The following is a 12,514-nucleotide window of genomic DNA, read 5'->3' on the forward strand; positions in this document are numbered from 1 at the left end:
CTTCAGTTATTCAGCTCGGGCCTGAACTTATTTGGCCCCGACGTCGCGGACCCACTCGCCTCGGGTGTCGCGGCCACCGGTTGGGGGTTGCGTACCTGAGGGGGCGTGGCCGCTGCCCGTGGCCCGGGCTGGAAGGAGTTAAGTGGAGGCCCGGCTCAGCCCCGCCCCCGGCAGGCCGCGGAGCCTGAGCCCCAGCGGCGAAGCGGAGCAGCGGTCGCCAGCCCGCCTGCCCGCCCGCCCGCCAGCCCGCCTCCGCCTGCGGGGAGCCCGCCCGCCTGCCCGCCGGCGCCCAGGAGAGCCACCGCCACCGCCCGGCCCAGGCCCAGGCCCTGCGCAGAGCGAAGCGGAGCGGCGTCTACCCGGGCCCTGCAAACCGGCGCGGCGGGGGCGGGCCCAAGATCTGCCGCGGATCTTCCATTCTCCAGGGCGAAAGCGGGAGCTCCGGCGTCCCGGATCGGGCTCGGCGCACGCCCATGGCAAGCGCGGCCTGCCCGGGCCCCGGGGACCCTGCCATGTGAGGCAGGCCCGGGCTGGGGGCCCGGCCATGGCCGGGGAACGGCCCCCACTGCGGGGCCCTGGGCCAGGGCCGGGAGAAGCGCCGGGGGAGGGGCCCCCGGGCCCGGGGAGTACGGGTGGAGGCCCGGGCCGGGGCCGCCCCTCCTCCTACCGGGCTCTCCGCAGCGCCGTCTCCAGCCTGGCGCGCGTGGACGATTTCCACTGCGCGGAGAAGATCGGGGCCGGCTTCTTCTCTGAGGTCTACAAGGTAGGATCAGCAGAGAGGGCAGAGGGGCGGGACCGAGCCTTAGACGCGAGGCTGGAGCTAATGGGCCCAGACCCGAACGACCCGCGCGACCTGGCTGATCTGCCCGGGACTCGCCAGCCTATGCCGCCCCCAGGTTAGGCACCGACAGTCAGGGCAAGTCATGGTGCTGAAAATGAACAAACTCCCCAGTAACCGGGGAAACACGCTACGGGAGGTGCAGCTGATGAACCGGCTCCGACACCCCAACATCCTAAGGTGAGCGGGCCCCAGCCGCTTGCTGAGAAGCTTGCTGGGAGAAAAGGAAAGATCCCGCGGGAAAAGTGGGAACTGCAGAGGGGCCTGGACTCTTATTAGAGTAGCCTACGATAGAGGAGCCTCCGATAGAGGAGCTTACCCTCCTATCTTCTTCATCCTCTTCCAGGTTCATGGGGGTCTGTGTGCACCAGGGGCAGCTGCACGCCCTTACAGAGGTGAGGATGGGCCAGGAAGGAGGGGACCCCCACCACCACCAAGGGGAGAGAGTGTCAACGCCTGGTGCATTTGCTGAGGAATAGGCAGCAGGAAAGAAATGAAAGGCAGCAGGACCCCCTCCCATGAGAGGCTTCCCTGAACTTCCCTTTGGGCTAACCACAAATAAAATTCCTCCATTGGTCACATTCTCTATATGCGCTATAACAAGTGCTGTCCAGTAGAACTTTCTGCAGTGATGAAAATGTTCTGCAGCTACATGTGGCTAGGGAGCAGTAGAAATATGACCAGTAGAAATATGACTGAGGAGCTAAATGTTTAATTTTATTTAAACTTAATAATTTAAATAGTTGCACATGTCTTGGAAGGACAGCCCTAGAACATGAGTGGGAGACTCTAGAGCACAGACTCCCCCTTCTGACCTTTGTGATCCTCCTTAGTGTCCCCTGTCCTATAAGTGGGAGACGTAGAGTACAGGCGGAAACCTTGATGTTGATTCCCCTTCTCCCCCTATACCGCAGTATATGAATGGGGGGACCCTGGAACAGCTGCTCAGCTCCCCAGAACCCCTGTCCTGGCCAGTCAGGCTCCGCCTGGCTCTGGACATTGCCCGTGGCCTGCGGTACCTGCATGCCAAAGGTGTATTCCACCGAGACCTAACATCCAAGGTAGGCTGGCCAGGTGGGTGGAGGCATGAAAGGGGATTCGAGTGTGGATTGGAGTGTGGATAGTAGACCTGTTAGGACGTCCAGAGTAGCAAGGCCCTGGAGAATGGGGACTGGGATGATGGGGAGCTCTGAGGGGCCGAGTACCATGCTATGTTTGGAGTGATGATGTTGAAAGATTGGGGTACACTGGAGAACTGAGAGGTCAGAGGGGGTTGGAGTTACTCTGGAGTGACAGGGCTTTGGGGTATATATTGGGACAACAGAAAACAGAAGGTGATGGGTGTGTGGGGATGCTGTATGTATGTCAGAACTGTCTGATCCGACGGGAAGACCGAGGCTTCACGGCTGTTGTGGGTGACTTCGGGCTGGCTGAAAAGATTCCTGTGTATAGGTGAGGTGAATGCCCTTGTACCCCCCCAAACTTTCTAGAAGGTCCCTATCTAAATGAAGCCCCCAGAGACATATCCTTTGGAGTGGGGAGGGGGCTGACCTCATCCCCTTTTGTTTAGGGGGGTTATCTGAGTGGGATGTCTCTGATCACTCTGCCCCTACCCCTGCAGGGAAGGGGCAAGAAAGGAGCCATTGGCTGTGGTAGGTTCCCCATACTGGATGGCTCCAGAGGTGTTGCGGGGTGAGCTGTATGATGAGAAGGTAAGACATCAGTCCTTCAGATTCCAAGGCCTTCCAGAGACCCTTGAGATACTTTCATAAGGCCCCATCCCAAGTTCTTCAATAGCCATATTGAATATTTAGGAGACCCCCAAATTCTCCCTTGCCCCCTCATAGGGACCCCTCCACTGCATGAAACTATCATGACTTCCCCCAAATTCTGACATATTCTGAAAAAATTCTGATATGAAAACGATCAGTTCCTCCCGTTGACATTCTCTCCTCCCCCCAGGCCGATGTCTTTGCATTTGGTATTGTCCTCTGTGAGCTCATTGCACGAGTACCTGCGGACCCAGATTACCTACCCCGAACTGAGGTGAATAATGTCTCCAGTTTCGAAAAGGGGGAGCTCCAGACGGGCAGCTTATAACTGAGGAGGGTTCCCTGGAGGTTAAGGTCCTGATTGGGGGTCAGAAGGAGAACCCAAGGAAGGCTGACTTGAAGGCCCCTTCTCTCTGTCCCTGCAGGACTTTGGCCTGGATGTGCCTGCTTTCCGGACCCTGGTAGGGGATGACTGCCCACTGCCCTTCCTGCTCCTGGCCATCCACTGCTGCAGTGTAAGAGCCTCTCTCTCCCTGCCCACCACCCCCATCTATCAGCTGCAAGGCTTTCCTGCTCCAGGTGGTGGGAAGAAAATGTAGGGACTCTCAGTGAAGCTATCCCTGTCTCTACCCTTCAGATGGAACCTAGCACTCGTGCTCCCTTCACTGAAATCACCCAGCATCTAGAATGGATCCTGGAGCAGCTGCCTGAGCCAGCCCCCCTCACCAGAGCTTCCCTGACACACAATCAGAGTAAGTGAGCATGACCTTGATGCAACTAAACTCTTTTTGCCTCTTCCTTAGAACTCAAGGGATTAAGACTAAATGTACTTATTAGTTGAAAAGGTTGGGGCGGGGGGTGTGAAAGGACATCTTAAATATTTTCAAATTCTAGAACCAAGAGAGGGGAAGAAGGAAAGGAGAGGTGAAGGAGGGCTAGAGGTGACATCTCCCCCTGTCTAAAATACCCAGTGGGACTCCTTTTTGTAAGCTGTAGTCCCACCAGCCTCCTGGTGAATAATGAGGCCTCAAGGAGCCATGATCAACGCTGAGAACAGTAACCACAGACTTCTCTGTCTACAGGGTCTGTTTCAAGAGGGGGTCCCTCTGCCACCCTTCCTAGGCCAGACCCCCGGCTTTCCCGAAGCCGGTCAGACCTCTTCCTGCCCCCAACACCAGACTCACCCCCCAACTGGGGGGACAGTCTGACTCGAGTCAATCCCTTCTCACTCCGGGAAGACCTCCGGGGAGGCAAGATCAAGCTGTTGGACACACCCAGTAAGCCAGTTACCCCCCTGCCCCTTGTTCCACCATCACCACTGCCCTCCTCGCAGCTGCCCTTGGTAACCACTCCAGAGACCCTCATCCAGCCTGGGACACCTGCCCGTCGCTGCCGTTCGCTCCCATCATCCCCTGAGCTCCCCCGACGTATGGAGACAGCACTGCCAGGTCCTGGCCCTCCCAGTATGGGCCCCTCGGCTGAAGAAAGAATGGAGTGTGAGGGCAGTAGCCCTGAGCCAGAACCCCCAGGACCAGCTCCCCAGCTGCCCCTGGCCGTGGCCACAGACAACTTCATCAGCACTTGTTCCTCGGCCTCCCAGCCTTGGTCCCCTAGATCAGGGACTGCCCTTAACAACAACCCCCCAGCTGTGGTGGTGAACTCCCCACAAGGCTGGGCTGGGGAGCCGTGGAACCGGGCCCAGCATAGTCTGCCCCGGGCGGCAGCCCTGGAGCGGACAGAACCCTCGCCGCCCCCTTCAGCTCCCCGGGAGTCTGATGAGGGGCTGCCCTGCCCTGGCTGCTGTCTTGGCCCTTTCAGCTTTGGCTTCCTATCCATGTGCCCCCGCCCCACACCAGCTGTTGCCCGCTACCGCAACCTGAACTGTGAGGCGGGCAGTCTCCTCTGCCACCGAGGGCACCATGCCAAGCCTCCCACACCCGGCCTGCAGCTGCCCGGGGCGCGCTCTTAGCAGTGGGGCCTGTGGTCTCTGGCCTCCAACTTTGGCCTTCAGGATGCCCTGTGAGGACAGAGCACACATGTTGGACAGTGCCAGCCCCAGCAGGGCTGACCAGCTCTTCTCCCCATGTAGGGGAACCTCAGCATGGACTCAAGGGACAGAACATTTCCTGTCTAGCCCCTGGGCCTGCTCTCCCATGGGCGATCACTGAACCAGACAAAGCACTGCTGACACATGAGACTAACACGTGCAAATTATTTAAAAATATTTCAATAAAACTGCCTGGCTGGCTCCGGGCTGCCCCTATCCACTCAGCCCATGCGCCCTCCTCCACCCCCCTACAGTGCCACTATGGGAAGTTCTTGGGGAGGCCAAAATCTCTTCTAGTGACTTCTTCACCAGTTTCCCAGGAACAGTCCAGCTTCTGGGGCAGGATTTCAAGCAGGCAACAGGCTGGCTGGAAGTATTGGGCATGGATCCGCCCTTGGCTAGGCACTGCACAGGCAGAGTGAGGGAACGCTAGAGGGAGATGATCTTAGGGCCTGCAAACTGCAGTTAGGGTGAGGGGCGCGGGCTTCTGTTGGCATGAGTGCCTGTAAGAGTAAAGCACCAGTGAGGTCCACAGTAGACTATTGCTAAGAATATTCATCCAGCTCCTCCTACCTCCCTGGACAGCCAAACCCACAGCCTCCCTTCAGTTCCAGAACTTTCCTGCTGAACACCCTCCTTCATAAGCAGACCAAGACCCTGAAGGCTGTAGAGGTGACCATCGCTCTCAGGAATAAGTTTTACCTCTGGCTTCCGAGCCCCTGCTCTAAGTTCCTCTCCCTCCCTGCTCCCCAACTCCCATGCCTCATTGGGTGGTCATGCTTACCCAACTCAGGGCAAAAAGTGGTCCCTATCCGGGTGCTTGAAAGCTGTCATCTCACAGATGCAGGGAAGGAGAGAAGTACAGTCATGCTGCTGTGTTCTTGGCCAACTGCTTTGTACCTTATAACATCTTGAGCTTTGACTATAATACCTAAAGATTGGTGAGGTAGAACTGGGACAAGGCCTGCCTCTCCTCTCCCACCCTGCCTTCGCTCCCCTTTCTCCCCTTGCCCTAAGTTAAACACAATGAAGTCCTAATTTGCCCTGCCTGCCTAAGGCCATGTTTGGGTATGGTTCAGGGACAGATGGCTACTCTAACTCAAAGAGGCTTTAGAACCAGAGGAAGAAAAAAGTCACCCAAAATATTAAAGATGGAAACTCCATGGGGAACATAGGAGATGACTGCCTGTTTCAGGGTTCCTGGAGTTGATTTTCAAAGTTGCCCCATTGCTCCCTTCCTGGAGGTAACTATAGTGCCCCCAAGAGGCCCTGACTGAGAAAGTGCCATCTCAGTTTGGGTAGCCCTGTCAAGGGATGGGAAGTTGAATGCCGGGGTTCATGAGCTGTGAAGTCCTAGCTAAAGCCTCAGCTTCTCCCTCTGAGAGAAAAACAACATAGGTCCCAACCTAGTAACTTAAAAAAAAAAAAAAGTGCTTGGGACTGCCAGGTACTGGAAAGGCGCCAGAGAAGAAGGCTGTCCTAAAGAGTTTTAAGTAAAGGAAACAGACAAGTAGGCAATTACAATACTGACTTGTGAAAGAATTTTGGGAGCAGGACCTCCCAAAACTTTGGGAGCAGGAGAAGAATCTCATTACTATGTCTATATGAAGGAGCTACGGGGTTGAGTATTCCCAGAAGTCCTAACAGACTTACCCAGGGCCTCGTTTGCCATCAACCTGCTGCCACCTCTTAGCAAAGCTGTGATTAACCCAAAATGAGCCAGGTGGGCTAATTTGCATCAACATCTTCCTTGCGCTGTTGTGGTTTGTAACCTGAGGGGAGAATCAGAGGAGAGGTATGTGGAGAGTGATGAGAAATATTCCAGTGCGAGAGGCCGGGGCGGGGGTGCGGTGTAGGGAGGGGGGAATGTGGGCCAATGAAAGAAAATGAGCACTATGGGGAGGTCTCGGCTTTGACAAGAGGTCTGTTTCTGACTGGCACGAGGCATCAGCTCCTTGGGGACCTGTCCCTGTGGCCTTCAAGTGCCACCTTGCAGATGCAAGTTCGCCCTTCAGTTCACCCCCCAGCTGGTGAAGAATTTCTGCCAGCCTTTGAAAGAGGAGTCATTCCATGGACTGCTGTGGTCATAAGGAGTCAATCCCAACAATCCAGCCCCCTAGATATGGGACCTCTGCCTGAGAGGCCATGAGAGACAAAGATGCTGTTAAGCAGCCCTGGAGAGTTGACCAGAAAGCTGAGATGAGAAACAGGTTCAAGTAAAGATGGTTCATGAGCTTCAACTCTCGTGCCAACTCCGGCCAGTTGGTAGGGGCCACCTGGAGCACTGTGCTGAGAAGCTGCCGGAAAAGGAACGCGTACCCTGTGTGCACCACCATTCCTGACTCACTGACACATATCCCTTCGCCCAACAGTACCCACTACAGTCTGCAAATAAGGGGATGCTTACTGAATAAGAATAAGGAATGTCACCGAACGTGGCCAGGTCGGAGGACAGAGATTGACAGTAGTTTTGGCTCTCCTCCCAACTTCTCTCCATGTATGAGATGTAAAAACAACTCCTCTCATTCAGTATCCATCCCATGGGACAGCAGGAATCTATAAACCAGAAAGAATGTAACAGCATAGCCCAGACCCAGGAGGGAGATCTCCCCATTTGAGACAAAAGTGATGATTCCTCAGTGTGGTTGCTAACAGTGCCCCCCCTTGGTCTAGTCCCAGCACCTTCACTGGCTTCTAGCCCTTCACCTTTGCAATCTGTCTTTGGCCTCCCCTGGTAATGCCATTCATATGCATATTCAGTAAAAGTCTTTAATATTCACAACAGCACTCCTTAACAGTCTGGGAGGTTTATTTTAATAGGGTGGTGGTACTATTCCCAATTTCTGAATGATTGCAGTCTCCCCCCTTACACTTTGGCTGACCTCACCTGGGCCCCCATAAGTGTTCAATCAACCTCATAATCATCTCAATCACTCCCTAAAGCATTCCTCGCTGCATATTCAAAACTTGCTCACACCCTCCAAGCTGCTAGCCACCTCCTTCCCTCCCTCTCCACTCTTCCACAAGCAAAAACCTTGGTTCCTGTTCTGCTGAAATTGTCAAGCCACTTGATGTGAACTCTCTCCGTTTCCCTCCCTTGCGCCCCAAAATCTCTCTTCTCTGTTCCACTGTTCCTGGCTATCTCTAAGCAATAAACATCCCTCTTTCTTTCATAGCCCATACACCAATCTGCTCCTGATCCCAACCCACCTGTCTCTTTGCTTTGTTCCAGGAATCCTACCTGTGACACTCAAAGATCCTTCCTTCCTTCCCCAGCTCCCTCTCTTCTGTCTACATTGTCTCATGTCCTCACCCAGGTACCCTCTTGAGTTTCTGTCCTATGGCAACTAAAGGGAATACAAAGTCAGTGTAGCCAAATGGAAGAGGGTGAGAGGCTAAGTGGCATGCTGAAAGGGAGGCAGAGACCTCGGAAGCCAGGCTAAGGCTTTTTTTAAAAAAATTTCTATATTACAGGGAAGAGTAAGTCAATGTAGTGTTTTACATAGAGAAGTTTTGTTCACTGGCTATATCACAAGTGCTTGGACACAGTGCTTGGACATGTAGTATGTATGCAGTGACTTTTGATGTAATTAATTAACTGGAATGACATGATCAGATTTTGTTTTTAAAGAGTTACTCTGGCTTCCACATGACAAGTGGTTGGGTGGGAGAGGGAGAGAGATGTTTAGGAGAAATGACTCAGCAAACTCTCACAGTGATCCTTGCAAAAATGGGGGTGAGCAAAAATGGGGATGTATAGGCTCAGTGGTGGAAAATGCAGTGGGGCACCTGCTAAAAGTGGGAGAGAGGGTGGTAGGGTAAGGAGTTCTGTACTGCTGCCAGGCAGTACCGAGGATTGGGCTGAGGTTGAGACTAGAGTTTTGGTGGCACCAAGCAGAATGATGGCACAATATGGCACACCTGGGTGCGGAAGGGGCAGAGGGGGCAGTTCATCCAGAGTTGAGATCTTGCCACTCTGGTACACCAGAAGAACAACAGAACAAAAGAGCGAGTGGCTGAAGTGATGGGCCCCAGAAGCCAAGAAGGGTAGAGAGAGAAGTGACAGCCAAGGCAAAGGGAGGAAAGGGGAGACAGTGAGTTGGAGGCATCAGTGAGATTGAAGAAGTGTGGGGAAAGACTGGAGGAGGCAGCTGTGGTCGGAGTGATCTGGAACCAGCCTTCTAGCAGAAGAACAGTTCAGGTTGCTTAGGTCTGGGGTGCAGCTGAGGGAATGGGTGGCAGCACTGCCTGGGACTGAGGGTCACAGGGAATGAGAAGGCTAAAGACACAAGGGCTGGGGGTGTCTGTACATCAACTCACTATCTTAAGCCTTGGGGGAGTCTCTGGATGCCCCCTGAGCTAGACAGAGCCTAACCTGGACCGTAGGTAACCAGGCCATGAACACTCTGGTTGCCTTGGGCCTGGTTCCCCACCCCGAACCTCAGCCTGCTTCTTGCACAGCCTCTCCCCTTTTCTGTGGCCCCCTCCCTCATCCCCACATACTGCCTGGGCTCCTGCCTTCAAAATAGATGAACTCTTCTCGCCAGCTCTCTCCCCCACCTTACCCCAACCCACCTCATTGTGAGTGCTGCCCACGCTTGAGAGCTTCAGCTGCCTCGCCCCCCACCCGCCACGCTGCACCTCAGTAATCAGGATTTCTTAACACTTGGGGAATCTCAGATGTGGTGAGAAATAATTAAAGGTATAGACCCTCTCTTTAGAAAAAAGTGCAAAAAACCAGTTCCACATCCCAGTTCAGGGGGTTCCCAGATAATGTGACATTGATATTAAGGGCAGAGACTTAAGTTTGGTGCTTTGGACAGTGTGCTCTGCATTGCCATCTGTCTGTCTCCTTCCTCCTATAGGATTTGCCTTAGAGCTGGGTGACTCGCCATAAATCCAGAATGCAGCTTGATCCTCCTCTCTGTTGGCCACCACTCTCATTTACTATCCCTTTCCTCCACAACTCAATGGCCCCCCGACAGAGAGACACCTGCCAGGAGTGTCTCCTCGCTTCAATCCATCCCTTACAGAGACCCTCCCAACTCTTGTCTCCCAGAGTGGATACCTTCTAAGGGGCACGTGAATAAGGGCTTCAGTGTGTCGCGCATGCTGCTCAGCCTCTGCTCCAAGGTCATCCTCTGCACCTCCTTACTTTGCAAGTCCTCCTTTGTCTTCTCCATCTCAGACTGGCAGGCCTGTAACTGTTCTTGGGTAGCCTGGCAAACCCTCTGTTTCTCCTGTAGTGCTTCCTGACTCTGGGCTGCTTCCCTCCTGGACCCCTGCAGATCCTCCTCCTTCTTCCCCAGCTGGGTCATCGTTAGGTGGAGCTGCTGTCGCAGGCTGCTGTTAGTGGTTTCCAGAAGCCTGTTCGTTTGCTGGAGCTGCTGAGACACCTGCAGGTCTGTTTGGCCATAAAGAGATTTGGAGGTCATCTTCAGCCATGCCCTGCCGCCCTGAGACTTCAGCGTCCGTCCTTTTTCTGCTTCTTGCAAATTTTTGCAAAACAGGATGAAATATAAGAGCTCACTGCCTAAAGCTTTAGGAGGTACTGGATTAGGAAGACACAGCACTCTAAAATAGACCAGACTAGAAACTAGTTGAAAAGCTAAGGATATGGTGGTGGTGACTCTGAGGCCTGCCCAGGGAAAGGGCAGCTGTTGGGGAGAGTAGAGAGTAGGGGAGAAAATGGCTTGGGGTAAGTGGGAAATGGGGGACAGCCATACTCACAGCGTACTCCCAGGCAGATGGCGGCCACCCCTAACAGCAAGCTGGTGAGCAGCAGGCCGAGAAAGAGGTACTGCATACAGGCTGTGCGACCTTAGGGAGACAGTGGGAAGAAGGGCAGAGAGCCCTAGCAAAGTTTAGAGAATGAGGGGCTGGGTGGGTGGGGGATATTCATGGGAAAGAGCACCCCTCAGAGGATATGGTGCAGGTATGATGGGGTTTGTCGGTTAGTGAATTTCCGCAGGTAGCAGAAGGAAGATGTTCCAGAATAAGGGCTGGATAGTTTCTGGTAAGCATTGAGGGGCGCTACCTGGTAGGATGGGAGCTAAATCTCAGACGGAGACAGAGGACGGGGGTATGTGAATGGGACCACCGTAAAGGGGAAGGAGGGAGGATCTGGGTCAACCTGTGGGAATGATACATCTGGGTATGGGGGTCAAAGAGGCAGGGCAGGGATCTCGGGGCTGCCCGCGCAGTCCAGAGGACTGCTCCCCGTGCTCACTCTCGGTACCGGACACGCACACGCAGGGCCCAGCACCATGTCCTTGTGACCCCGCCAGCTCGCCCTCAGTGAACAGCCCGCGCGGCCGGGAGGGGTCGGCGCAGTCGGGGGAGCCGCCCAACCCGAGACCCCGCCCCGCGCGCTGAAGCACCAGCCCCGCCGCTGGGGGCGCGCGCCGCAAGGAGGGCGAGGGACTCACCCGCGAGGAGCCTCCCGGCAGCGGGTGACGTCACGGAGCCCCAGGACGCAGTTGGCTGCTCGGGTTGGAACCCTGAGGACCCACAGAGACTCCGGTTTCCAAGAGGGGAAGACCCGGGAAATTTCCTTTCTTTCCACCCTCTCCGCCTCCACCTCTCTCTCTCCAGTCTGGCCCGAGATACCTTCTGCGACTTCCTGAGATGCTCTGGGATCCCCCCTTAGCACTCCCTGGAGTCCCGCATCTCCACCGGGACTCGTGTCTCTCCCGGGTCTTACTACTCTTCCGGGTCTCCCTCCTGGGTCTCTCTTTAGGTTTTATTCAGCACCCCTAAATCTTCTCCCCAAAAGTGCCCTCATCCCTCTCTCCTACCCTCTTCTCTGTCCTGTAACTCCCCATTTCCCACTCGAAATCGTCTCCCCACGGGGGCTGCCTTCATGTCTCCTCGCTGAGCCCTTGTCTCCGTACTGGGACTTCCACCTTGCCCCTGGGAGCTTTATTCTTACCTGACTCCTATTTATCCAGGGCTCATTCTTCTCTTTCCTAAGCATCCCCTCCTTTCCCAGGGATATTGTGTACCGTTCCCCCCCCCCCCCGCCCCCGTCAAGAATACCGTAGAGTCCCAGCTCAAAACACACACACACACCACACACACCACACACACCCCACACACACCCCACCCCGTCAAACATATATCCTTTGGGGTCTCTGTACCTGCTTTGTCCCCTACTCCAGAAGAAGCCAAGCTCAAGGGCCCACCTGAGACTGAGGGCACTTGCACATTCTCGTAGGTGAGTTCCTCATCCTCATCAGTCTCTGGGTCTGGAAGAGGAGAGAAAAGGTGGAGGTGGGGGTGGGGCCATGAGGGAGCTTAGGGATGCAAAATCAAGGAGATGCCCCTTCCACCCTTACCCTGTCCTAACCGGCTGGAGACGCTCTTCTTCAGGGGAGCCTTCACAAACCGCAGGTCAGCATAGGTGATGGCCTCAGCCATTGCCCTGAGCACCTCTGCTCCCACCTGTCTCCTCCTTCTTCACCCTTGACACTCTTCCCTGGACACTCTCCCCTCTGTCCCTTCACACCCTTAGACTCTTTCTGTGACTGCACAGCTTAGTGCTTTGCCCTGTGACTTCCAGCTACAAAAGAGGAAGACGTCAGCAAGTGTCAGACTAATGGGTTCAGTGAAGCAGACTGCATCCCTGAGCCTCTACTAGAGGGACAGGGGATGGGAAACTGAGGTCCAGAACATGGGGGTTGAGTCTGGAAGTGTCACTAGATCACTTCTCAGGCCTGTTCCTTCATCCTGCCTGTGCTCCCCCCTCATGCGTCCCAGATGCACTTGGGCTGTGCTGGGCTCTAAATGCGTGTCTTCCTGATCATCTACTCTGGTTTGCCCTATGCTCTTCTCTGCCCGTGCTTATCCATGTGTTGT

General features: G+C 54.9%; 2 protein-coding genes across 5 annotated transcripts; one reads left to right on the forward strand and one right to left on the reverse strand.

Moving 5' to 3' along the window:
- The first annotated feature begins 278 nt into the window (after positions 1-278).
- TESK1 (testis associated actin remodelling kinase 1) lies at positions 279-5,026 on the forward strand. Its single transcript, XM_032860510.1, has 10 exons — positions 279-763; positions 897-1,018; positions 1,185-1,233; positions 1,753-1,899; positions 2,208-2,290; positions 2,460-2,550; positions 2,801-2,884; positions 3,036-3,125; positions 3,248-3,362; positions 3,693-5,026. Exons 1-10 carry the CDS (start codon positions 545-547, stop codon positions 4,577-4,579), a joined length of 1,887 nt encoding a protein of 628 aa, XP_032716401.1. The 5' UTR covers positions 279-544; the 3' UTR covers positions 4,580-5,026.
- CD72 (CD72 molecule) lies at positions 4,822-12,251 on the reverse strand. Of its 4 annotated transcripts, XM_032860511.1 has the most exons (9): positions 11,995-12,248; positions 11,797-11,904; positions 11,086-11,157; positions 10,388-10,477; positions 9,726-10,061; positions 7,065-7,213; positions 6,311-6,429; positions 5,442-5,588; positions 4,822-5,160 (listed from the first exon to the last, which is right to left on the reverse strand). In XM_032860511.1, the coding sequence occupies exons 1-8, from the start codon at positions 12,074-12,076 to the stop codon at positions 5,447-5,449; spliced, it is 1,098 nt and encodes a 365-aa protein (XP_032716402.1). In that variant the 5' UTR covers positions 12,077-12,248; the 3' UTR covers positions 4,822-5,160; positions 5,442-5,446. The 4 variants fall into 4 exon arrangements, 1 of the variants encoding a protein (XP_032716402.1); XR_004383030.1 differs by having other exon boundaries at positions 5,442-5,579; positions 6,311-7,213; positions 11,995-12,249; XR_004383032.1 differs by lacking the exon at positions 10,388-10,477 and having other exon boundaries at positions 6,311-7,213; positions 11,995-12,251.
- Between the last annotated feature and the right edge of the window lie 263 nt (positions 12,252-12,514).

Source organism: Lontra canadensis, unplaced genomic scaffold (assembly GCF_010015895.1).
Source record: "Lontra canadensis isolate GAN:19392208 unplaced genomic scaffold, GSC_riverotter_1.0 scaffold19, whole genome shotgun sequence".
Lineage (NCBI taxonomy): Eukaryota > Metazoa > Chordata > Mammalia > Carnivora > Mustelidae > Lontra > Lontra canadensis.